The sequence below is a fragment of the Phaenicophaeus curvirostris genome, chromosome 1, assembly GCF_032191515.1.
Source record: "Phaenicophaeus curvirostris isolate KB17595 chromosome 1, BPBGC_Pcur_1.0, whole genome shotgun sequence".
NCBI classification, from domain to species: Eukaryota; Metazoa; Chordata; class Aves; order Cuculiformes; family Cuculidae; genus Phaenicophaeus; species Phaenicophaeus curvirostris.
In genome coordinates this window covers 89,916,230-89,943,754 of record NC_091392.1, presented here as the reverse complement: position 1 = coordinate 89,943,754, position 27,525 = coordinate 89,916,230, and the positions used below count along the sequence as shown (strand labels likewise).

The 27,525-nt window shown below is 39.6% G+C and overlaps 1 protein-coding gene across 2 annotated transcripts; it reads right to left on the bottom strand.

The window, feature by feature from the left end:
- Window positions 1-7,601: 7,601 nt before the first annotated feature.
- On the bottom strand, window positions 7,602-27,024 carry CD200R1 (CD200 receptor 1). 2 transcript variants are annotated; one of them, XM_069867653.1, is made up of 7 exons: window positions 26,700-27,024; window positions 25,298-25,375; window positions 15,193-15,501; window positions 14,173-14,424; window positions 13,222-13,318; window positions 12,219-12,270; window positions 7,602-10,917 (listed from the first exon to the last, which is right to left on the bottom strand). In XM_069867653.1, the coding sequence occupies exons 1-7, from the start codon at window positions 26,785-26,787 to the stop codon at window positions 10,792-10,794; spliced, it is 1,002 nt and encodes a 333-aa protein (XP_069723754.1). In that variant the 5' UTR covers window positions 26,788-27,024; the 3' UTR covers window positions 7,602-10,791. The 2 variants fall into 2 exon arrangements, with proteins under 2 accessions (XP_069723754.1, XP_069723762.1); XM_069867661.1 differs by lacking the exon at window positions 25,298-25,375.
- Window positions 27,025-27,525: the final 501 nt, after the last annotated feature.

The following is a 27,525-nucleotide window of genomic DNA, read 5'->3' as shown; positions in this document are numbered from 1 at the left end:
GCACATTGCAGAATGGTGTGTATCATATGTACCATTCCCCGTCCCAGCAATGCTGTAGACGGACTGTCAGATCTTTACTCTAAACCTAAAATCCACACCTTAAGGCTACTTGACTGTTGGTCATAATGCAGCCCCAAAAGAGTAAATCCTTGGGATTTTGTTTCCTGGCTGTTCTTTCCTCTGGAAGCCTTTTTTTTAAATAGTCCTCAAGGAGCAGAAACTGCCCAGCCAGAAAGATGACAGATTGTTGAAAGCAAAGCAGCCGTCTGTCTAAAAGAAAATCACAAGATTTTGCTTATATTCCTGGACCCCTGAGGCCCCAGTGGATAACAAGACCTTATTTAAATCCCTTAGCAACCATCTAGGGAACGGTCCAAAAAACCAGTTACATTACTTCCAAATAAGGTGAGGCCAGGACAAGGATACATTCCCAATTTCTTAATGCCTATTTTAACTGTTACCACTTTAATGATATGTTTGGACTTTAGATTTAGGCCTGATTCAAATCTCTGAAGGCGGAGCCTTTGTCCATACATCTCTCGGGTAGCTGTATGAAGGTTCTGCAAATATTAGACTGGGAATGGCTGACGCAACATTGACCTTGGAATGTACTTACACTTGTGGATGATGTCAGATATTTCTCTGGAAACCAGTAAAAATTGGGTTTTTCAACAATTGCAATGGCACTGGGGTTCATAATTTTGTTACAGAGAGTAGGAATGAAACATTCTGCAGCGCTGCCTCTTTAGGAAAGGGGCAAGCATTATGAGTGACTGCTCTTTCTACTGTGAATGTACTGCCTACTGTGTATCTGTTGCCTCCTGTGTATGATCAATGCACCATATTATCACTCCAGTTGTCACCAACAGGGACCTGATCCTGTGCTGTTGGTTTCCAGTAAATCAAGGATGAATGTCACCGTGTGACCCTCATTAGACTATAGTATGCATGCCCCAAGCTTCCCATTTTTGTCAGTTCTTATCTGCTTTCTGTGACAGTCCCAATGCTCTCCTATGGCCAGACACAAATATCTCCACTTGATTCAGGAGAACCCTCTAGTGAAAGGAGGAGGTTCTCAGTTCATGAACTGGTAACTTGTAATGCTGCCTTGTAAAGTGGGGCAAAATATTTCGGATTAAACCAGAACTTATTTTCTTCTGCATCTTAATATGTGTTCCAAATGTAGGGATAACTCCCTTTGAGCTGATAGAAATGTGTTTCAAATAATTTATTATGTCTCCTGCTTTGGAAAAGGCAAGCAGTCAACTGCGATAGGAGCCTGACTGTGTGAGAGCTGAAGGCAGTAAGTGCACGCTTCCAAATTAGGCTTATACAGAGAAAGCCCAGACAACATCTTCACACTTAAATGCTGTTGGGAATCTCTGCAAGGTCTGAGGTCTGCCTAGACCTGATTAGAGCCTTAGGGTTTGTTTTAATTGTGATCTTCCTTGGGTGGGTGCAGTGGCCTTAATGCTATTGGAAGCTCCTAATGCAGACGTGTCATGCTGTGCTGACAATGGCTTCATTCTTCTGGTCCTGTCTATTACAAGATGGCTTTTTTTCTTTTTTTTTTCTTTTTTTTTCCTTTTTCTTTTTTTCACTTATGGGTATAAAAGTCACTGTGTTATTCAATTTGCAAGTTAGGAGTATGTCTTTTTTGTTCAGACCTTTTTATCAAGGCAATCCGTTGTTAAAATTTAAAAGCACATGAATTTTCCAGTAAAAGACCAACAGAAAAATAACAGAGTAAGGACAGAGACAGAAAGGATGAACAAATAATGAAGTTTGTATGTGGAGTATGGGTCAGATTTCAAAAGCAAATGAAATAAACTTAAGCAAAACAGCATGTTTTCCAAATTGGAATCTTCTATAATATTATGAGAAATCTGTGTACCTCCTATTGTAAATATTTATACTCTTGAATTTCCTTAGTAAACTGCCAGATACCATTCCCCAAAGAACATTATTTACTTGTTTTAGGTTTTAGCTAATCTGCCCTTCAATTCTCCTGTGAGATCAAATTCTCACATTACTAAGATGTGGGGGTTTTTGACTTGCAGATCAAGGGGGAATACAATTCGTACATGCATTACGGTATAATCTATTAATGCCTGGCAGACTATAATAACTAAAATCTGACTTCACAGAGCATTAAAATCCGAACACGATGCCAGAAAAAGTGCCATAAACCTCTCTGGATCTGAAATCCACTACTTATGCTCACATGAGTAACTTCCATGCTGACTTTCCTATCCTAAATTGCTGCCTATACCTTCAAAGAGGGAACCAAAAGCATCCAAAGATCAGAGGATTACTAGCACAGGAATTACTCTACTCAAATTTACATATATAACTATCTGTTCTGTGTTAGTATACCTGCAATTATTACACTTGTGACAAGATGTTGTCTATTGATGATTCTTACTCAATCTGATGGGACAAACCCTGAATTCTGTCCTACCAATCTAATTCTGAGTTATTGCGTATCTGTAGTTAATTCCTGTCCCATCTTTCATGCCTTAAATTCCTTCTACTGCCTACTTTCCTGCTTCACAGTAGGAATACAGTAGGGCTTACATACCTTTGACTTTACTGTCTTGATACCTCCCCATGGAAAGTCCTTATAACCACTTAGGCTAATGTTTTTCCTTTGAGCTTTTAAATGGAAAATGCATTATTAATTTTAATGGCATAAGATTTAGCATGTGTTTCTGCAGGATGTTGCAATGGGAATAAAAGCTACCAGTGAAGAGTGTATCAGCTCACAGAGACAGTAATTTAAGGTGAGTTTCTCAAGGCATTTTTGTATCTCACACCCTTTTTTAAAAATCATAACTTTGATCCAGGAAGGTATAACCGCACATTAAGGTATTAAACATACTGTCACAGTTGTACGTGCTTTCCAGCATTACTGATAACATCCTGTTCTGTCATGTTTGGCATATCTAATTTCAAGTTCTTTAGGTCCAGGACTGTCTACAGCTCCCTGTTTGTGTACTGATAACTAAATCTTTGTCCATTTTGATTAGTTAGTAGGCATTACAATAATAAACAAGGGTAATGACAAAGCACTTAGGAATCTTCAGTCACCTCAGATTTAAGACAGCAGCTTAAAGCAAGGACATGTCACTATCTCTTGTGCACAAGACAGTTCACTCAGTCTTTTGAAGGCAAGTTCGAGAATAGAACAAGTAATCTTCCCCTTCTTCCCTCCCATCAATCCCCACTCCGTTTTCTTTACGTAGTTTAAAAGCAGGCAAGAGAACAACCTGAAATGCTCTTGCGAAAGATTTGTCTCCTGAGACCCCACCAGGTTCTGAAAACAGAGAAGTAGGGAAAAAAAAAAAAGAAAAAAGAGTTTCTAGTTTAGCAAAACAGTTTTGACCCAAAACAGCTGAAGTTTGCAAGGATTAGATTTGGTCTACTGTCCTGCAGAGGTAAGAATTGGACAGTGGCTCTTTATGATTTCACAGCCTTCTGCATAGGCTGCCAAAGTAAGCATGTTTTGGATGAAAGTCTGAAAAAGGGGGAAAAAAGAGCTGGCATCAAAAAAAGTTCTGGTGTCCACCTCTTTTAATCTTTAGCCAGGGCATGGGAAATACAATCCTCCTACATTAAAAGCAATCAAGTGATCATACGTTGGGCTGCATGTGACTTGAGATTTGCCCCCTTCATGGGGATGAATAAGGTTCATGGAATCTGGTTATAAGCTGAGAAGTCACCATGGAAATTTTTATGAACTTTCTGTCCTCTTTACCCCCTAAAAGTAACTTGTTCCTTTCTAGAATTTTTTTTATTCACTTGATGGCGTGTGAGGAGTAAAATAAGGAGGGTGTGCATATCTGGAATAATATCTAAGAATTCTTCCATGTTGTCCTACTGTATTTTAGTTCCTTAAAGCTCTCTTTCATTGTCATGTGGCCATCTAAGTGATTTTATGTGTCCTGTTGTATGGTTGCAGATATAAATTATAAAAAGGAATAAATAAATGTTTTCTTCCAGCTGGTGTAATAAAACTTGAAATGATAATTGAAAGCAGATGACAGACAGATGAAGTCTCAATACTATACATTGGTTTTTCTTTTTTTTCTATTTTTTTTTTAATCCACCCTTCCACCCTCACATACACGTGGCAGTGTTTGTAGATTTTCGGTTTAGGGAGTGTTAGCAGCTGAGTGTTGTGTAATCTTTCCACTTCAGGGCCTGAGCTCATCAGCTTGTACAGCTAAACCACTGCCGGACACAGGTCAGTGTGAAATGAGGAGAGCGTGAGAAAACAAACAAGCAAACGAAAAACAGTGTCCCATGGAAAGCCTTACCTAATAAAAAGACAAAAGACAGTGATACATTTGCTGTTAGATGACATCTTAAATCAAATATAAAATGACATTAAAATTTTGTCCTTTAAACACAGTATAATTCTCTGTAAGGGCATTACAAGCACTTCTATTTCATGTGTGAGGGGCAAAAGACAACAACTCAATTTGGCAGTTTCAGTTTGGTGTTACACTTTTCACTTTCTATTTTGTAGCTCTTAAATAAATTTGCAGTTTTCTCAGCTTCTTGTGTTCAGGCTCGGAGGTGGCTGCACTTTGAGCATAAAAGTAATACTTAGTTTTTTACAAGTATTTATCATGAGTAGAAGATCATGTACTTCATCAAGTAGGCCAGTATCATTGCCCTATTTTACCTAAGGGAAAAGCAAGGCTCCCAGAGGTGAATAAATTGGCTTTTGTTCATTAAAGTATTGCTAGTTTGGGGGGATTTTTTTTAAGGAAGTCCCTTGCAATGTGACTGTAGTGAGGCTTGATACAGGAGCCATATTTTGGCAGCGCTCAACGTTTCGTCAGCATTTCAGCTTTGAGAGGTCTGAGTGGTTGCAGAGTGGGAGAAAAAGAGCAGAGATGGATAGATTGAAGTGACAATGGCAAGTGGTTACTCACCAGATATGTGAAGCGGTTTAAGATGTGTGAATGTGATGGGATGCAAAATTTTAAAGCATTTGGTCCCTGGTTCTCACTGTGAGCCATAAAGGTACCAGGAAAGGAGCAGAGGCTGAAATTACTATTCCTTACAGGTTTATATGCCTATGTTTCCCTGTGATCAGAAATTCTTTGCTGTTTCATAGGGTTTCCTCAAGTAAGAGAAGCCCCATGTGGCAGAGTAGTAATATATAGACCCTACACTTAAAAGTCAGGCCCAGCATCAACTCTCCTTAGTTTACAAGCCCCTCCCAATGTGATGCCAATGGATCTTGTAAAAGGATCCCACCTTGTCAAGAGCTGTGTAATTTTCCTGGGTTAGAGGTGAGTGATGGACAAGGGAGAAGAGTAGGAAGTTTTAACAAAGATGACTTCAGATGTTTATTTAGTCTAGAATATAAGGACAAGTTTTCTGAAGAGAGCAACCACTGGAGCAGATGGTGTTCTGCTCTGCTGCTATCCGAACTGAGGACAGGGGTCTGTGGAAGTGAGGCGATGGCTTTTACTGAAGGCATGGGACCTCTCCTAAAGCTTCTACTTCAAAGTTGTGGGTTTGGTTCTACCAGCAGCAGGACTAACTAGCCCAGATGTCCCCGTCCTTTGCTGGCTCTCTGCTGGGACCTCACAGTCACCTACCTCTTGTCTTGAAAGAGCAACTCAGGAGGTGCAGAGACAGTGGAGGCTGCAGGAGGGAACTATCTACCCATGGTAGTAGACAGATTTTGGTTATAGTAAAGAGGAGAAGAATGAACTTTCCCGCTGAGAAAAAGGTGTGCTGAAAAACAAGAGGAACTCCTGTCCCTAACTGCAGTTCTTTGAATTCACATTTATCATTTCCTCATCTTCTTCCCAATTTACCTTTTACTAACCCAGCCCACCTTTACCACCCCAGTTCCCACTGGCTTTTCCCTGTTCTCTTCTCCACACCCTCAGAACCTATGTACCATCGCACATATGAGTGTTGCATATACCACAGAGATATCTCAAATGATTTCTGAATGGGCTTCTCGGTGCATAGTGTGTTATTTTTGTTGATTTTCCTTAGAACTGCCTTATTGCTGGATGGTGTTATGCATGGGAAAGCGCCTTTTTTATGAGAGCGCCCTGTCACAAATGAAGCTCCACAGGTAAAAAAATGAGTTGCTAGAATCCCAAATCTAATAAGAGTATGTGGAGAAATAATGCTTCTCCTGTGGCAGTGTTTTTCATAGGGTGAGGTGAAACTGTCATCTAGTGGTCATAATAGGTGTTTCTCAATTACCATTTTCATTTGGATATAGCCAGACTGCTTCTTATTTCCAGAATATATCACCTGAAAACACTAAGCTAAATATATGCATATACATATATGAGAGGCTTTGAAACAAAGGGAAAAACCCTAGAATCTTCGATAAAGAATAAACAACTTCACAACTTTGTGCAGCAGGGCTGTGAACTCCCTTTTTCCTCTCTCTCCCACGATTTACCACAGCAACTTATTGCCTTCTGCCTCACTGAACAACTGTGGGAGGCTGAAGATCAAGATAACTGGAACTAAAACAGGGCATCAAAAGAACTTCTTTTGCTAGGTACGCTACTGCAATCATTGTACAGGTTAGCCTTTATATTAAATTTCCCCTTAAAAATAGTACCAACACTTCACCCTAACTCATCCTTCTGGTCGGGTTTTGTTACAGCACCAGCGCAATGCCGATGTTTTCAGCTGGACAGGCACAGGTTGTAAGGGAGAACAACCTTCAGCCTAAAGGTGTTGCTTTTCTGCTGTACGTTGACTTTAGTAAGTTGTAGGGAACCTGCATGGATATATCAAGAAACAACAGGCATCATGAGTAGGCACAGCCTCAGACTTCTAGATCTTTGAGTTAAGACCTCTTTATATAAAAGATACTTTACAGCAAGTGTATTGGTACTGCCAGAAGAGAGCTTGAGTATGTGCATCGCCTCGCTATGGCCTTGTTAATACATCAGTGGTTTGCAGCTGACTGATTGGTAAAGCTAATACTACCACCTAGGCAATAATGACTGGAATTAAGTGAATAAATGCGAAAAATATTGGGACTAGTACACAGACTAACAAGAATATGCTCTTACAAAGCGGAAAACCAGCAGAGCGAAGTGCATTGCTATGAGTTTGATGACTGCAGCTAGAATATTGGTGCATAGCATCAACACCTGCATCTATCTCTGATACTCTGAACAGAAGCAGATGTGATTCTCAGCCTTTGTATAGAGAGATTCATGTGTACTGATCAGTGAGAATGTTTTTATGCAAGTAATATCTCCTGGAGCAAATTGGCTAATATGAGTCATAATACTTAGCAAACAAACTTCCCACCCACCTCGCTTTGCAGATTCTGTGTATTATTTGTATTTTCACAAGGTGTTAGACCCCAATTTTTGGATTAGGATCCCTTTATTCAAGGTGCTTGCAAACTCGGAACCTTAAGACAGCATCTGCCTTTTAACGTCTACATATTGAAGGGCAATGCTGACAGCGGCAGGTGATGGGGACTGCAAAGGAATTACAAGACAATCTGATCTGTGTAACTGGCAGTAAGTCCAGTACTCCCACACACTAAAAGATGTCATTTTTATTGAACAGATGTCACTGAAGAGGTTAAGCAAAGACATTGAAGAAAAATAATGGGGTACCTTTCTGAATGTTTATGAAGTTTCTAATTGAGAAGCATCTCATTTGAGGTAAATGACAAAAAGCACAAGGGTAAATATTTCTAAACTTATTATGATCAAAGATAGCTGGTATATTTAGTCCGTCAGAGAGAAATGGTTTTCCTAAAGTGAATGAAAGGGAGAACAGGTAAAGCCTTTCTTAATGCTGAAATAAATTCATTAGTGAAAATTCTTTGCTTAGTACTTTCTGAGAACAGGTTTTGTTCTGACTGCGTAGCTTCTTTCTGTGCAAATGTGTTTTTTGAACTTGCTTTCTAGTTATGACTAAATGCATTGCACACTTTTCTTTCCCTGACAGTTAAATATGAGTCAGATTTTACTCTGCTTATAAAGACCTCAGATTTTTTTAGAATTTCTTTTAGTACGTATTTGGTTGGGTTTTTTTTAAAATAAACATTTATTTAACATTCCTTTGCCAATATACTTATTCTCTAGACTTTTTTGGATGTCCCTGCTATATCTTGAGGTAAGTGGCTATGTGAATGCTCAAGTGAAAGTCATCCAGCTCTGCTGTGAAAATTTGAATTTCCATTGTCTGAAGGATGAAAATAGAAGATCAGGCAGTCATTTTAACTCATAACTGAAAGTAAGCTGCGCATAACTACAGAGTGGTCACACACTGAACCAGAAGGTTGATGACGACCAGCAGGATTACAAACTAGGCTGTAAGTATTATAAACCACAATTAGGAGTAGGTGATACTGGGAAGGGATCGTAGCTGTAAGACCCAAAATGCTGTTGGGATGCAAAGACAGAGTAATATCTGTAACACCACTTTTAATGAATTATGTTGTTAGGAAAGATGTCTGAAGCAGGTAAGCAATGATATAATGAACTTTCTGCTAAAATTTGCAACCTAACCAACTCTTATACGTTACTTCAAAGGGCAATGAATCAAGAATAGGCCCATAGACTGAAGGAGACCTGCTGCACTTGAGCAAGCAGCTGCTTTGTGGATGCACGACAGCACGGAATACGCTGACTTGCTGGGCATCTGAGCTCCGTGCTCAGGACTCTCTATAGCCGTAAGATAATCATGATTATCAGCTACCTGATTAGAGGAGGAATGGCAGTTGTAAACTGTGAGGAGACTGGAATGTGTGTGTGAAGATAAAATATAGTAGTAATCGTGGAAGGTACACATTTAGAAAAATTAAATGCTGCAGTGAGATAACATTGGTAAATGTGGTCAAAGCCCAAGCCTTTCTTTATGGGAGGAGCTGAAAAGTTGCTGACTTTCTTCCTGTGACTTTGCAACATGATAGGGAGTTCAGAGAGCAGGCTTGTCTGACCGCCAAGAGGCAGTTAACACAGCACTTTTGCATGGAAGCTAAATGCAGCACAAAAGCAGCACATTACAAAGAGAAGTAGCAAGAACCCTGATGCAGAAAGAGGAGTGCAGGAAGAGGCTTTCTGCTCTAGACCTTCTGTGCTGCAAGGTACAAAGAATATTTGCATATGGATGCATACATGAGACTCTGAGCTCGTATTATTAATCTCAGTTACAAACTAAAATCCTGTTTTCAGCCCATAGCAGGCCTGAATGTGGAATAATGTAGAAGACAAAAGAAATCATCAACCAGTTAGCAGCTTAGCAACATCCAGGTCTGGAACGCACATGATTTAATCCAGTATAATGAGACCATAAAAGATCATAAAACCCTACAGCTAAACAGCAGGTTAGCAGGTATATTACTTCTGTAAATACAATATATTACATATAAACTGGCAAGAATCTACCTTTAAGAGCCGCTGTTTCATAGGATGAACCCCAGTTTTATGGACACTGAACAACATAAATGATTTCCCAGTCCAAAGAAGTGACGGCACTCAGTTTTAGGTGGGAAGAAAGGCCACTGGACATTATTACACCTATTTTAAGTGGGGAATTTCTGAGGATTGTAGCTCAGTTGATTAGCCTGGAGGTATTTAAAAGCTGGGTAGATGAAGTGCTCAGGCATGTGGTTTAGTAGTGGACAGGTACAGTCAAACCTGATGATCTCAAAGGTCTTTTCCAACCTAGGGATTTTATGATTCTATGAAAAACAGTTGGAGAACTGCTAGTATTTAGAGGACAATTTATTTGACTTATTCCCAAAGAATATTTTGGGAAGATGAGAAGAATTCACCTCAGCATGGGACACATTAAGACACAGAAGCTGACATACAAAAAAGTGAACTTGCAAATATATTTAAAAGAATATCAATAAAACATCTAGACATGAATGAAAAATATCTTCAGTCGTAATAGTTATAATAAATATGACTAGAATTAGCAAGCATTTTATCTTTTTTGTACATTATTGCACAATTATAAAAGATATATTTGAACTTATTTCATTTTGTGAAATATTTGATGTTTGTTTCTGTTAAATGTATCTTACCGGGTTTGAATAACATAATTCTTTTACAGTATCTTAATGCCAATACTCTTAACAAAGAGAGGAGTACCATATCTTCAGAGAATCTTATGAAAAAGTGATCAGAACAACAATCTGAAATACAGAATGAACACATTTAAGTGGAAATACTGGATGTGAACATGACAAGTAGATTAATCATGCTAATGAAGTCTCTTTCTCAGTGAGTGCCCTAATTCATCACTTGTTTCCGTTCTCAGAACTGGGGGATTGAAGGTCTTTGGCCATTTGAGGTATGATGTAATGATGAATACTCAGGCCACTATGTTAGTAACTTGTGAATTAGAAAAAAGTGGCTGTTGCTTGAAGAGTGTTTCATTTTGGTTGAGACCAAACACTCCACCCATCTCCCAAATGCATGCATTATAGTGTCAAGTGCATCAGTGTAATCCCTAGGAGTGACTGACAAAACTAGGATTTCCAAGGCAAGAATAGCTCTCAACAGATTTTCAGGAAAATCTATGGCACGCAGTCAGTCACATTGTCCCAAAGAATAACAGTAAAACTGTTTCCTTTCCCAATGAAGAAGGCAAAACAGGGGAAAGTAAAAAGAACCATACAAACTAATCAGCAAGCACAGTTGTTTGAACAGATCTAGTGGGCTATGTTGCCCCAAAACCTGAAGAAATCCTCTGAGAAGTTTCTTTCTATAAGCAGTCTTTTATAAAGCGTCTCACTTCCATTCCAGTGTTGTTGAATCATTCATACTGCTGGAACAGTCCTTGTGGAAGATTCTGCCCCATTGTCAGATCAGACACTGAGTTGTAAATTACGTTTTCCTTCTGCACGTAAGTAGTATAAGGTTCCACTTCCATTATGTCATCCTACCAAAACAAAACCATAAACTGTAAATACAAGTAGTTTAGTTAGACAAGACTCTTCAAGCCTTTTGTGGAGACTGAAGAATGCAACTGGGAAATAATGTTCCTGTATTTATCCCTCTTGGACTAAAGAAGAAAACCTTTGTTTCTTTATCTAACAAAGAATGTGTATTGGTGTTTCAAGGATTTGCAAGGTAAAGCTGAGGTGCTGGTTCACCTGCCTCTTTTTCCTTCCCTTCTACCCATTTATTTTGGCCTGCAAAAAAATGGTATCTAGAAAAATCAAATAATGTGCTAAGGTCTTGAATGTGATTGATTCTTCCATCTGTCTACAATTTCAGTCTACAGACACACTGATGAAAGTTGCGTGATGTGACAGCAAGAACACTGGTACTTAAACCCATTATTTTACATTAATGCAGCTGTGTCAGCAACAACTAAGAGGTAGGGCAGCAGAACAGGAGTAATAATAATAACTATAATTGAGCAAGTCTTTTCAGAAATCAAAACCAAAGCACCTTTTTAGGTTGATGACAGAATTTGAGCCTAATGGCTGCTGTTGGTGTACAGATATTTACAATATAGAAGTAACACATATTACCTGTACAGAAAAGCTGTTATTTATATTTGGGAGCAGAGAACAGAGACACACAGCTGGTGAGTGAATTGTTCAGCTACACTGGAAGCATGTAATGGCATAGGAACTTCAAGAATACTTCCCAGCTTGCAGCTCAGCACTTCTTCCATTGGTTTAAAAAATTATTTTATCTTGAGTATGGTTAGTTCTTTGATTAGTTCTTTATCTTGTATGATCTTTGGTTGGTCATACAAGATAAAGAGTTGCCTTGAAAACCTGCTCATTATAACTCTGCACACCAAGAGGGATATTATTTTTCTGTTAATTTTGTTGTTTTATCCTCTTGTTTACTAATAGCTTTCTGAATATTTCCCAACTCATGATATTGCCTCCCTTCCTGAGTAGTGTTTTTATAGCAGCTATGGACAGTGTATCTGATCTGACCAGGGAGATGTGTTGGGACTCAGTCCTTGCTAAGATAAAGGATGACAGTTGCTGAGCCTTTGCCATTGGAACATGCCTCTAATGTTTGTTCCAAGTAAAAATTGTGATGATAATAGGCCTTGTTTTGTCCTGAGATAAAGCTAAGAGCAAACATAAAAGACACAGTAGCACCTGCTGAGAGCAGAGACTAAAAATCTAATGGTTTCTCTTTACTGACCATATTTTCAGGGCTACCAGAAGACCTCTGATTTGGTGATGGTCTAATTTGCATTATTCTCCTTACCTGTGGAGAAGGTGTAACAATAGTTTCAGGAGGTTTGGTTTTGTGGCACAGTCTGTGGAAAAGAAAACAAGCATTAAAGCAAATTCCTCCCTCAATCCAAGGTTTGACTGGATCACAGCCTGGTTTCTTTGTTCACAAGCCTAAGAAACATTTCCTTTTTCTTGTCATCAAGAGTAAAACCACAAATCCTGCTCTTGCGTCTTGACTTTTGATCCTGAAATTATGGCACCCTGACCTTATTTAGAGGTATTTTCTCATGTTTGTGGAGCTTAAGCACAAAACAGAAGCAGAAGATGAAAACAAAAGTCCTCTGGAAGGATATACAATTTGTGGTTAGTGAAATTCACCTTTGAGTTCACCTCGTTCTTCACCTTTGAGGGAGAAGGTTTGGGAGAAAACTGGTTTGGAATGGGAGAAGGAGGGAACACAGCTGAGTTTTTTAGTACAGGTACTAATTCAACCTTTCTCCGCACAAATGATTTCTGTAGTTTTTCCTTAGAACTGCTTTTTTTCTCTACAGCAAATCCTAAAGGGGCTGGAGTCTAGCCTTACCCAAGGACCTTCTTCATAAATACAAATACAATCTGCTGTCTCCTTTGTTGATGTGGCAGGATAGCACTGGTCAGTCCTCTGGCACTTGATAGAACTTAATAGGTGGCAGAACCTGATCTAATCAGGAGAGACACTGTCAGACTATCACAGAGCTGAAGAATAGCTCTACTTTCCCAGTTTCCTATTAGAATGAAAGCTCCCCTTTAGTCTAGCAGACAGTGCAATGAGGATCCTCTGCCAGCTTCTGCCCATCTATATTTTACTCGGGTACATTATTCAATGAAGGTGTGTGCAATGCATGCTTTCTTCACTCTAGAAATATTTGATGTAGTCATTTCAGTTATTCATAGCAGCATAGACTGAGAGACTCATATGGTTTCAAGACACAAACAGTACTTAAAGATTTCTTCTAGCACTAGACAGTCTTTCCTTAGCACCCTGTCATACGTACCTGTCACTGTGGAGCTTGAAATAGTAAATGACAGCTAGGAAGGTGATAATGATCAGGATACAAAGAATGATGGAGACGTGCAAGATAAAGCTGTTCTCTAAACACAAAAAGTCAGTCTTAGTTATATCTTCTTACTGCTCAGTTTCTTTATTACTTCAGTATAAGATTAAAGTTGCTCTAGCTCATACACACATTTTTGATATCTCATAGAATAAATGTAGTCCCCTTTAGCAGAAGCCAGTTTCAAAAATGAAACTTGTCTGAAAAACACAAATGTGTTTTTCACAGAAAAAAAAAACAGAAACCACAAATCATAGAATCATAGAATAACCAGGTTGGAAGAGACCCACCGGATCATCGAGTCCAACCATATCCCACAGTAATGATTTTTTTCACTAAGCCATACCTGAGACCCTCTCAAGGACTCACTATATCTCAGTATCACAACTCATGCACAGTGCTTAAAAGCAACAAACAAAGCAAAACTTAGAAACCAAATGTCATACGGTGTCAGACATTCACAACTTGGAATTAAGTGATTTTTTTTTCTGCTGTCCACACAAGAATTGAATCTCTTTCTCTCTTTTACCATGATCTGAGCAAGAGACTTTAGACTTGCATCTAAAAAACTTTTGCTGAAGTTGTGCATCAAAGTCATTATTTTAACATGGAGATCATCACTGCTTTGTTTCCATTTTCAACAACAGTTCTACTACAAAAAGAATACTATCACACTCAAGTATATCCCTCTTGGGAAAGAAACCATTTGGAAATAGCGTCTAGAGCACAGACAAGCTGCTGATGTTTCTGGGCAAAGACAATTGGGGATGATGTTTTTGTCTTTATAGGACCTCATTGAAGGTTTCTACAGCTTTTACAGATTTTCCTTCCTAGAAGCAACAAGGATGGGCATAGGAGGCTAACCAGCCACACACACAAATGGAAGCTTACTTGGGGGCTGACAGGCTATGGACTTGCTCTGGTTCCCAGTTGGGTGGGACACAATGCAGGTCGTATTAATCACGTTGGTGCTATGTGCTGTGAACTTGCTGAGAACAGTCACTGTCCCATTGACGTGGCTTTCTTCCTTGGGGGTGGAGTTGCTTTCTAGGACCCACGAGATCTGAGCAGCCGGCTTCCCCGTCGCTGCCTTGCACACGGGGTTCCCGTGGTCATCACAGGACAGGATCAGCCTCGGGGAGACTGCAAAGCATCGGGAAGGAGAGATGCATGGAGTTAGTTTGACACAATTGGGGTAGGATGTTCTTGTTCTCTACCCAAAATGAACAGAGTGAAAAGAGGAGAATAAGGCTGGAAGTGCCATTGCATTACAGTGTCACGGGCCAGAGTCCCGAGAGACAAAGATCATGCCTCTTTGTTCTTTTTGGACAGCTCTCCCTATTCAGGTGAGGTTCCGCAGTCACGTATTATTAGAGGAGGTCTCCCTGGACTTTGTGGTAGGGAATTACCCCAAATGCAGGGCTGGATTAGATTTTCGTCCTAAGCAGCCATTGTACACGTGGTTTAAAATGTATCTGAATGCCAGCATAAGAGGAAGTGGGATCATTCTTATCTGGATAAGAACATCCTGTGCTTGATAGAATATCTCAGCACTTGGAAGTATCACTGTCACATGCTTTAGGTCTCTTAAATTAGTGTATTAGGGATTGATTCTGTGGGATAACTGGAAGCATATGCAGAATCTTCTGTTTATATGTTGGGAACTGCATCACAATGGTCTTTTCTGACTAGACAGTGGAAAAGGGGGCAACAGAAGGGAGAAGAGTTTTGAGAAATAAGGAGAAGGGAGACATAGAGCTACTATCAATGAATTGTGTGACAGTTTATCCCTGCAAGAAAGCTCCTGTGCTTACTGCATGCTTCCACAGGTGCATGGGGAGAGGAGGTTTGTATGTCCAGGCCCAGACACAGCCCTTTGGAGAAATGTAAAATGAGGAAGGAGTGCCTTACCCAACACGGTCAAGTGGTACGTCATGCGGAAATTCCCTTCTGGTGCTACCACTTCGCAGGTGTAATTTCCCTCATGGGTTATTCCCACTTCCCGTATCTCAAGGGCAAGATCCTGATCTGGTCTAAATTTCCAGTCCACGCTGTCACTGCAGTTTATTCTCTCTGTCTTGTTCTTATCAGCCCTGTATCCCAAGGTGCAGAGGTCACCAACCTCGGGACTTATTTTCCATGTTACCATAGTTACATTAGATTTGGGAGAGCAGGTGAGCACAGAGCTGTTACCTACTGTTGCTGATGCTCTCTGGTACTCTGAGGGAGAGAAAGAAGAATAAGGATCTGTGAGAAAGTACCCAGGGATGTCCCTCATAGTGTTGGAGTTCTGCTCTGTGCTTCACAGAGGATTGGCTGCACTGTTACATGCCAGAGCCCTGCCTGTCCTCACCTGCAAATTGTCTGTCATCTTATATTACAGTTGTGGATTATGGAGCCAGCAACCTATGACAACCTACCCCATCAATACCATCAGTGAATTTCCCACCGGGGCTCATCTCAGTAGATCTGTCTAGATACTAGAGGAAGACCCTACGCGCACCCATTGTGTTAAGAAGTTCAACATTGAATAGTGTGTTTCTGTTGGCAAATCCTCTAGTTGGTTGCCCACAGGGCTATTACCACTTACAAGCTGAAATGATAGAAATGTGACTATTGCGTTTGGCCACATGATAATGACTTTTCTCTAGAACTGTTGCTACCAACAAAGTAAACAACTTTCACTTCTACATTCATACAAAATCCAACACTGGGGGCAAAGGCCTTGTCTCTACCTTTCAAACACGACCACAGCACAAATTTACAATGGTGGAGGTTTGAGTAGGAACTCTAGTTTTTGCCTTATGTCTCAGGAGTGTCTTTTCACGTTCTGAATCTTTGTGAATATATAGATTCACACCACGGGCGTACACAATGTGTATGTATGCATTCACAGTACGATTGATATTTTTTACTGCAGTGGTCCCTGTAGGACATGAAGGTAACTCCTACCCATTTTTTTTTTTTTTGGTAGAATAGTTTGGGTTTGAAGGGACCTCAAAGATCATCTAGTTCCAACCCCCTGCCATAGGCAGGGACATCCTACTAGACTAGACCAGGCTGCCTGTGTGTGCCAGGCACACAGATATGAAGGTAAAAACCATGCCCATATTCAATGCCTTTTGCTTGCGAGACTAAGATTGCAGAGAAACTTCATCCGGCTGATGTATCAACTGTGTTGACTCAATAATAGTGAGTATGTCTTATTCTTGAATTCTGTTCTTCATTTGCTTGGAAACATGTTCTATTTCATTTTTTTTCTCGCTATGACACTCACTCTCCTTTTGGGTTTTAAAAGATCATTCTTGCCTGGAATCAGGCATGATACCTCCTATCTTTATCTCTCCATAATCCATGAACTATGTACTTGAAGCTAGATGTCTGTATGGAAAAGCTTGGACCTATTCCTTCTCTCCTTTTTGGAAGTTACCACACTGGCCATTGATGGGTGGAGAGCCAGACCATTATTACAGCTCCTCTGTGTACTGTGTTTGTTCCAGACAAGTCACACCCTCAGGATTCCCTTTTAACCTTTTTTTTCTTATGTGTCCCTGAATTTCTTTTTAGCCAAGAAACTGTTTTGCCCAGGTTTTCCTTTTCAGTAAGCTTTCAGAACTTACTCCTTTTTGAATATATTGAACATGAATCCTGTTTGCTGTCTTTATATTGACTAGATTTAGTAATCCCTAATTTGCCTGTGTCTTCAGCTGACATATCCAAGGGGTCAAATTTCTAACCCCAAGATTAATTTTACCGTTTCCTTGACCAATGAAGCCTCTCAACATGATCTCATCCTGGGGATGGCTGGCTTTTCTGCTTTGTTTCAACTAGTCACACTGGGACCTTTTCCTTAATAAAGTGTTCTGTGATAGGTTTTTTTTACAGTAAAGGTACATGTGGGCAAGCACTCAGAGATGGAAGAAAGGTTACCTGTAACTGTTGTTCAAGATGATTTGCTTATATGTGCATTAATGTTGCCTGCACTTACATAGGCAGCCCACTCTGCTTTGTGAGGCACTTGAAAGACTGACAGTAAACGAGAGTCTCGGGCACAGGTTGTAAACCAGTTTGAAGAGCAGGTGGGGGAAACGGAACTTTTGTGGCCTTTAGGTCCTGCTGAAATTAAAAGCAAACAACCTCAAAAATCCACAATGTGTGTGTATATATAAATAGCCAGCTGACTTGCTACAGATAAATAACCTTTCTTTTTCAAAATCTCCTTGATGAAATAATTAATGAGTTAATAGGAATAATACCTACAAGCTGTAGCTCAAGACAGCCTCCATTACCACCTCACTCATTTCCTCTTTTAATAGATGACCATAATAGATGACTTTGGGACTGTAAACCTCTGGCTTCTGACTGGAACCCCGGGTTGCTCTTTCCTTGGTCTGACTAATGGTTTTTGTGGCATTCTGAGAGATGCGTGTGAGGAGAAAATCAGAGTGCTACTTTTAAACCATGCATCAATCTAGAAGAACAAAAGTTAACCAAGTAGATTTGTGCTGACAAATTGGTTTTTTTACAAATTATTTCAAAAATGTTAAGCCCCTCCCCAAAGCTCTCAAGCAGGTACATTAAAGTGACAATCAAAAGTTCAGTTGGCATATGCAAAGAATTAGAAGACCTTAGTTTTGCGTGATCAATCAAACCTTTGTCAAAGTGTTCCTCAGAGAAGACCTGACCTCTTCCTCAGACCTGACTTTGCTGTGTTTCTCTATCACCCACCCAGAACAGAGATGCTGTTACCTCTGCTGGCTGGCACAGTGTGAAAGCCCAGATCCTGAACATTCACAGCGCTATAAGAAATGGTCTTAATGAGCATTGACTTCAGATTATTAGTCAAATCATTACTATTCGGTCCTTTGAGAAAAATATGATTGGTTTTATTTTAATAATATTGTCTGAAGTCTCATTATCTTCTGGATTCTAGGCGAGTCAACCATTCCAGCTAAACCACTTTTCCTTCTGTTGAACTATGTTCTTGGGAAATGATTTCTGACTTGCAAAATCAACACAGATCACTGCATTTTAACTACTTACAGATACCTTTACAAGTTTTTGTCTTCTTATTTTGAGGATTAAGTATCTTTTGGGTGAAGACATTTCCAAACCTAGACCTAGCTTCTGCAGATTGATGGAAGTATAGCTGCAATATTGCCCCATACTACACTACACTATACAGTGCTAGAACATATTAGTAACTCCAGCTGTATAACATGGAAGTCACTCTGTAATTCTGAGAAGCTTTTTTTTTTTGCTGGTAGACAAGGAAAATTGGGTGGGGATAGCATTTCACTAAAGCCACCCACTTCCCATTTTTATTAAATAAAGGAAATTCAACTTTGCTTCCTGCTGCTCAGTCTTGCCAGGATTCATGGATTATGTTTCCAAGCATGGCTGATGAAGAAAAGTGCTATCTATTCACACCATTTTTCTGATAGGCAAATTACTCACCAGCCCCACAAATACTTGTTTCCTTAATTCAGTTGTCAACAGTGTTCTGTGATATATTATTACACTGGAACTGTGTTTAAATGATGAGATTTTTTGGCTTAATGGCATTTCAAGAGAAAGTGGGGGGGGGTGTTTTAAACTCAAGATGATTTTACCAGGAGAGGAACTGATAGAAGCCTTTTGTCTCATGATAGTTTCTGGATGTGAGTTCTATGAATGTGTCTGAAATTTGAAGAACAAAGTGTTTCCTCTCCATGTTTAAACACTGCCAAGAGCCTCAGAGTGCCAAGTCAGGTCATCAGTATGGCTGACCTCATCCAAAAATGACTAAGCAAGCCTAAGCATTCAAACAGCCTGTGGGTTGGGGCTGGGGTGGTTTTTTTTGGATAAAGTTTGCAAACGCTGTGCAGGGGTGGCAATACTGTGCATTATTTAACCGTGTACACTTCCATTTACATATTAGAGCAGTATCATTTTCCTTGTCTTTCAACGCAACATCTCCAAGCAGCCTACTGCAATGTACAAGTTCCCTAACATTACCTCTGGTGTACTTCAAGGCTGTAAAGAAAGAGGGAGTGAAAGTGGTGCTTTCTGCTACATCTTCCAGTCATATTCTCCCCTGAACGAATCGGGTACCATTCACTTCAAATGATACGCCACATCAGTTAGCTTAAAATCTGTTGAGTCATGTTTAAATACAACTTCAGGTTTACGATGAATTTGTAGGGGGATTCTCAATTCCCTTGTATCTTGTTAATAATTTAGAAGTGCAAGAGCTTTTCCCCAAGGCAATAGATTATTTGGTAAAAAATCTTGCTATTCTTACACGTAGCTTCCTACTTTTGTAACGAGGCCTCTGAAAAGACTTTGAAGACCTCTTCTTAAGGTGGAATAGAGGATAAGTTTTTGTCTCTGTAGAACAGAACTATATCATTAGGAGGAGGTGTTTTCTGGAATGGTGCTTTCATATAGCCAAATGGCTAAGAGTCAGCTGCTAAAGCTTCCTCTGGGATAGCCATTTGGCTTTTAACAAATGCATTTGGCCATACATGCCACCATACGTCAGCATTTGTCTATTCAAAAGCTTGGAAACAAGCCAGTATGTTGCACTGCTATTTCTCTCAAGATCAAATCTCATGTTATAGCTGAGCTGAACCCACAGCTTGCTGTAGCTGAGAAAGGGGATAACCAGCGCAGCCTCGCTCTCTGTGGGCCCACAGAGAACAAGAAATTTGAAAAGGTGTGAGCTATGAAGTTCATCTCAGTGCAGTGATACTTGGAGAATGATAATTAAATGTCAGTACTGTTAACTATTTCATTGCACACAAGGGAGATGATCAGATATCTACGTATTTATTGTAAATAGCTTCTCACTTTTGGTCTTATCCTTCACAAATGAGTGGACTCTGGAAAAGGGCCATCACTTTTTTTATGTTGGCCAGAAGGAACAGAGCTCAGGAGCTCAGCAGTACACACTGTTGGTCACACTGATGCATAAACCAGTTGAATCAGGTTCTGGGAGTTCTGTACAGCTTATATTTGAACCATCCTATTTCTGTTGTGGATGCAACTCCATTGTGAACTGGTTTCATCTTGGAGACCAGGTAGGTCTCCACCATCTGGCAGGTGGGTAGGGTAGAAATTCTTTAGACTGATGTCCTCCAGTTAGACTCCAGCCTCTGGGGTTCATCTAATCATAATACCAATGATATTATGCTACCCATCACTGTATCTCCTTGACTACTGAAGAACACTTTAAGCCATATCTATGGAGGCTCTCAAGCTCTATTCCAGTATGTTGAGTGCACATTCCAATGCACTGACAGAGTCCACTTTTACATTTGAAAATGGACATATCCTTTCTCAGAGAAAGACAAACCTACTTGAGGAGTTTGCATTTGTGCTTCAAAAATGTGCTGGTTACCGTTGTCATGCTAAGCTTACTGCAATTGAAAAAGATGGGGGAGACACTTTGCTCTGTTTTGCTTAATGTGGTTTATGTAGCGTATTTGACAGCTCTCATGGGTAACTAGTTGTACCAATTCCTTTGCAGTATCACTTATTTAGTCATTTCTCCTGTTTCTCACAGTCTTTCTCACAGTAAAATGTGAAAGAAGGATTTTAAAACTGGGAAAATTTGCTTGTGAAGTTACTAAAATTTTCAGGTGAATCATTGGTTACACAGCTTGAAAGCGCTTTTGATTGTTTTCAAATAGGAAAGATTTCCAGCCTCTGTTATTCTTTGTAGCGGGTTTTAACCCACTATATTTTTTCTTGCCTCCAAAATGAGTTAAGTTCTATGCAACCTCTTGAGAAATATAGCTGTTAAAGGTTTTTGCACTGTAAGGAGACACTTTACTTTCACAGACATAATCTGACTGTGTCTTTATTTCTTACAGTAACAATCTATCACGGCATTCTGGTGCCTCTCCCCCTCAACACTGCAGATTGTGATGTATTAAACATAGAAATATAACAAACTGAAACAATGATCATACCACAAGCAAATTAGTAACTGCATCTTGGAATGAATATATTATATGAGTCACAGCAAGTCATAATCTAAAAGGCAGTACCGGACATTTGGAAGAGGCCAGATACAACAGGCTGAGCTCTGCATCTCTTTTCTCCTTCTGCCACATTGTGCCTGTGATGCTAAGAAGGGCTTGTCTGAAACTAGATGAAAGATAAACAAGCAGAAGTGCATTATACTAGGGTAGGAACTGCTAAAGTAGTGGCATAGTTTTATATATTGTGGCTTCGTGACCCTTGAAAATGCAGCTACAGTAGCACAGGACAGAGTGTAGGGTGAAAACCAGCCCTGTGTGATCAGGTGAGCAGAAAGTAGTTAGACTAATTGTTGTGATAGAAATACATGATCTTGCTGGCCTGAGCTCATATGGATCTGTTTCATTTTCAGTGCAGACATATCTTTAGAAGGACAGAACAAGAAACTTAAATCTTTATTGTTAGTTTCCCGCTTACACTTGTTTGTCCATGCTAAGAATTATTCCTTGAAAATATCTCCTATTCTCATTTCATTCTATTTAGGCTTTTTTCCTGTCTTCAGTAATTCCTTTCTTCCTCATACTCATATTCTTCTTTTGTTCTCCTTTTAACACATTTCTGCCACCATTACAGAGTCTCTTGCAGTATAGATCTCTTTCCTGCTGTCTCATACAAGCTGAACATACAACTTTAAAAAACAGCCACAAAAATAGGCTTTGTTATTTTAAACTCTGATTTTCCAGCAAGAAGTGCCTGCAGTGTGGCTGGATATTTTAGATTGCAAACTTTAATTTGGCTTTATGTGTTGTAGATATGTGAGCACACTGACAGAACTTAATAATGAACCCAAAGTTTCAGGTTCCGTTTCAAGGTAGAATTACTTTTGCAGTTGCCAATTCCTAGATTTGAATTTTTCTGTGATCTTTTCATTCTCTCAGCTTTCTCCAGTATCCTTTCAATCAGTTATTCAAGACAGCTGATTTTGAATGCAAAGTAAAGATGTTAGGCCTCACCTAATTAGAGATGCAGTTTGATACAGTGTCCTCTTGATAATCATAAATTAAGCTGAAGAACAGAGGGACCACTGGAACAAAGCATGATGGATAAAGAACTGAATTAAGGAGAGAAAGCCAAATGCAGTGTTAAATGGAAGCGTCAGGTTGAAGGTAGCTCACTAATAATGTTTCACAGCAGATTATTCTGTTTAATGGCTTTACTAATGGCATTGGCATTTGTATCAGGAGTGTGTGAGGAAATCTGTTGAAAGCTGGAAGAATTTAGTATTGTTAATAGAAAGAATAGAAATGTCACATAAAAATGGCCAGGTGACCTTGATGAGTAGAATGGTAGATATGTGCTGAATTTTAGCAGCTAAAAATGCAATAACAATAAGAATAGGTAGTATAACAATTTTAGGCTGGGAATTACAATAGAAAATCTTGCCTTAATCAGGATTAAAACAGCCTTTCAATAAGGTGAGTGGGTTTTGGTGTTCAGGTTGTTTATGAAAAGTACTTCATGATACAATACCTGCAAAAAAGACAATTTGATGCGGTGATGCAGAGGTCCTTTCTGAGGTTTCATTTCTACCCTCACATAAATGGGCTATGTCTCAATATAAACATGACTTTAAAGAAAAAAGGATGAGGACACTTCTTTAATGAAGTAATTAGTCAGTGATGTGTTAGAGTCATCTAGCTAGCAGAATAAACACTGTTGTCCAAATTCTCAACTGATAATAAATCATCACTGAACTTAACAAGCTGTCATATATTGTATCATTCGCGCTGTAAACTTAGAACTTGGTATGGCAACTTCTGTGTGCAAAGTAAGTAGATCTTTGTCTTTGCAGCATGTGAGCTGGAATTGATGAAGGGAAAAGGGATTTACACTGGGTGCTAAAGTGCCTTGGGTATTATTTCTTTCAGAGTAGCACTGTGACCCCACGTGTAACAAAGTGCAAAGGCTCCCCACTTCTCAGTACAGAAACAGATACAGAACCTTCTATATTCTGTTCCACATGCTGAACTTGGGCTTTTACTCTCTTCCTCATGAGAAGAAGAATAAAATAAGACATAATGTTTATTTTTGCTTGAGTGGCATTTTCCTGCTCATCTAAACAAAAATAGCATTGACTGCAAGGAGTAGGTTGCATGCCTTCTTTTTCCTACTTTGCAGAGAGCAGATAAGAACTGCTGTGAAAACATACTTGTGACATCACTTCTATATGGTTAAAAGTCAGTTATGTCATGTTTAGTGCTTAGCTTTAGCATAGTGGTTTTCTTCCTAGCATTTTCTTACTCAGTACAAAGATAAGACAGCATAAGCAGATTCCTGACCCTTTTTTTCCTCTGAATGACTGTACCTTTAAATAAAAAATATAGCAACTGTGAGTTTTAAATAGCATGACCTCCTGCAAGTGCGTTCTGAACTAAAGAAGAGTCACTTTGTAGTGATGGAGTATGTGGTCAGTTTGTCAGACTGAACTTCTTTGTTTCTGTGGGTTTGAAACTAGGTGCATTCAGACACTGTGTTTGGACCACAGCAAAGTAAAACATTAATGTCACAAGTACAGGCTTTGAAGATTGGACTGTGGCAATTTAGATGTCTTTTGACAAATTTTTGCTTAATTTAATAGTACAGAATTCTGCTTTAAGCATTTGGATAAGCAAACCAGGCGGTTTGTATTCAAGTGTTTTTAGCATAAAAGAAGACAGGATAAGTCCAGATGTAGACTCAAAAGAGTACCAAAGAAAGAGTGAAATGGAAACAAATATAAATTTAACAGAATAGGGAGTTTGGCCATGATTTTTGTTTTTTTATCTGAGGAAAGATTCCACAGTAAACTACAATAGAAAGCAACAGAGACAGGAGCACTAAAACAAACTAGGACAGAGAAAGTAAGAAGGCAATAAAACACTAGTACACCAGTGAAAGAGAATTTACAAGTTATATTAAGGAAAGAAACTAAGTGAAAACAGTAGCATTCAAGAAACTTATGTATGGAGGTAAACTTGAATTCTAGCTAGGATGCTCTGTAAATATATTGCGCTTTTATTTACCTCATGCATTCTAATTCCAGCACTGATGCAATGTCACTCAGTTCATTTTTTTACTCTTGATAAAGCTGAACAACCATAGAGAATCGCATCTTACTACTGGCAATGGATTTCTTGCCGCTTCCTCTGAAGCTGTTGGTCAGGATACAACGGCAAATGCTGGACATACACAGTTCAGCACTGCAAATGTCTGTCCAATAAAAAGAGACTTGTTGCATGAACCTCCCAAGGAAGTCTTTGCCCTCCCTTATCCCCTTTCTTTTGGAATATGCATACAAGCACCTGAGGTGTCCTGTCTGCTTAGTTAAACTACAGAAGTCTTCAGAGTGCTAAAAAGATTTTAATTTTTAGTCTTTTCCACTGCTGCATCTATGAGGATTGTTGCAGAAGCATTGTTAGTACAGATAATGCCCCAGAAGCTTCAGTAGCATGTTATCCAACTCTGCTTGGGGACAGATCTAGATACAACCATCATGATGTGACTTCAGCCTTGCTTCTGGGCTGTTGTAAAAACTTGCTTTCTGCTGTTGTAAAAAGCAGCCTTGCTTTCTGCTGCTGTAAAAAAAAGCAGCCTTGCTTTCTGCTGTTGTAAAAACTAACCAAACCACACAAGACAATATGCTAAGGAAAAGTTAAGGAAAATGCAAATGCAGATAAAGTATGGTTAAACACAATGGGGTTTTTGCATGACCTTATTTCATTCAGAGTAGCTTGCTCTAGTCTTCAGGAGGGGGAACATAGTTCCTTCTGAGCTTCACGCAATACTAAAATTTTCTGGATAGAATACACACATTGAATCAGCTTGATTCATTTAGCCTGTGATCTCTGATGAAAAAGACCTTGTCACTATATCTTTCTCAGAACAGCTGCCCTAATGCTGAAGGAAACAGTGTTAGCTTATTGAAGACCAACCCTAGCTAAAAACATCTCATGAAATGTGGGCTGCTTTTTATTGAGGGCAAGGAAGGTTCAAGCATGAAATTAGATTTTACCTGAAAGTCTTTTTCTGTGTTCTTTGAAGGGCAAGATCATTGATTCACCAAGACTCCAAGAAGTTAGAATCCCATCCCCTCTGGGTGAAAAATATAGCTTTTTTTGCATTGGATTTTTTAAATACTCGCAGCAAAGTCAATTTTTAAAAAGACTTTTTGCCAGTACAATTCCCCTCTTTCTCCCACATTTTCTTCAACTTTTGGTGATGTCTCCATACTCTTTCACTTTTTGAGCAGCTGTATTAAGAAATGTAGACTGTCTCTGATGCTACCATAATCTGTCTGCATGGCTCTGAGCAGGTTCCTCAGTATTCTTCCCATGCAGTTGCTTACCTACAGAACTGGGACAGGTTTTTACACTTCCAGTGTGCCTGTTATGGGGTTGCCAATGCAAAGTTTAATACTGTTTGTGAAGTATTTAATTTTTATTTTTTTTTTCCAGTGAGTAGCACTGAGGTAACTGTTTTGGATCCCTCGTTTGATCAGCCAAATGCATCACTAGCAGGTGTTCCCTCACTGCCAACAATGACTGGATCCATTCTGCTTTAAAATATCACCAAGGAGCATTTTTATTTTCTGGCTAATTGGAATGGAATAGCTCATGTCCATGCAATTTGTTTCTACCTGTCCATAATAGGAATGGACGTGCACATTATGTATTATTCAGAGATATCCCATCAGTTTAGGTTTCTGGAACTGCTGCTCAAGTCCTTATTTCCATTACCAAGTCCCTGGACTGCTGCATGGTGCCTGTAAGAGCTCAAGCTCTAGAAATGCAAATGAGGACTATGTGGAGACATAAACTGTTGTAGCTAAACTATATTAAAACTAAGTCAACCACACTAAAAGACTGGGTGAGAAATGCTTAAGAGTGCCCCTGTCTTTGACAGAATAGTGCCTTTCCCACTCTTGATACTGACCGTGTCTGTAAACCTCAGAATAACATTTCAGAAACTGTTCCCTACTGTCAGGGCATCAGTGATCGACCACCAATCCTCAGAAAGATGCATAGAGGTCCCTGTCCTGTTTCAGCATATCTGCAGCCTCTCTTCAGCAGAAACCATGTGGCCAAAAGCTTCATGTTCACAAACACTTTCCCAGGCATGTTTTTAATATGTCAAATATTTCAGTATAAAAGTTTATCTGTGACAAAAGGTACATTCCCAGCTAAGGGTCACTAAATAATTGCCTACATGGAAGTCACAAGGATAATGCCTGGCAGCCTTGTGGCTACTAAGAAAAGAAGAGCAGTAGTGGATATAGGGGAAGCATATTTTAGCTGTGCTTCATAATTTTTAGCAAACAAAGAAAGTCATAGCATGAATAGCTTTTGTGGAAAGAAAATACCTGCACATTTCCCCTTCTTCAATCCCGCTGGCTGATCAGCCCCAGTTAGACTCACCTACTGTCCTCATGCCCTTGGTGATGGTGAACAGCAAAAAAACACACACAGTCTTCCCAGCAATCCCCATGTTGGCTCTTGTTTTCATGGCTCAGGCAGCTCTGTCACTTCACCCATCCCACTGCCAACCTAACTGTGGTCATGAGGAGTATTTCTTGCCTGCCAGTGCAACCTCAGCAGCCAGTGTCAGTGTTTTCTCTCTCCCCTTCCCACTCCTCTTCTCTAGCTGTGCGTGCTCCTGATCGTCTTGGTCCTAAAAGCTGGAGAGGTTCCTCCTTCTGACTTTTCAGAGCAGTAGGCTTCCTGTGCTGAGAGCCTAGCCAAACGCTGAGGAAACAGACTGAACAACTCTGCCTTCCGTTCATTGGCTCTCCTCAGGAGGCTGATGAGTGAAGATAAACCCTGCAGCAGAGCTCAGAGAGGGTAAAAGTGGAGATTATTCAAGGCTGAGTTTACTATCAAATAGACAATCTTAGTCTTGGGAAGCTAGAGAGAAACTTAGTCTTCCTATTTGTCACTACTACTACTGCTGCTGCTGCTTCTTTGTCACTTCTTTGTCACTGCCTCCAAGAAAATTCCTCCTCATGTCTCCGTCAAAAAAATAAACAGCCTCAAGTCTTCTCTGTAAGTGACATTTTTAATGATTTCACCCTTCAGTCGCTACTTAGCTATTGGCAGCATAGTTCTCATATTGAAAGATGAAGCTTTCCAAACTCTAGGGGAGCAAAACTGATATTTGCCGGGGAAGAAAAGTCTGTTTTACATATTTTTTCAACAAAAATGAGACAGAAATTGAAGCTGGCCCACATCTTTCACTGAAAAACTG

Coding starts and splice junctions, on each gene's coding strand:
- CD200R1 (XM_069867653.1), bottom strand. CDS start 26,787: ATGAAAACAAGAGCCAACATGGGGATTGCTGGGAAGACTGTGTGTGTT. Junction 13,319..14,172: donor CATAGCCTGTCAGCCCCCAA/GTAAGCTTCCAT, acceptor TTTTGTGTTTAG/AGAACAGCTTTATCTTGCAC. Junction 12,271..13,221: donor TTCAAGCTCCACAGTGACAG/GTACGTATGACA, acceptor TCTTTTCCACAG/ACTGTGCCACAAAACCAAAC.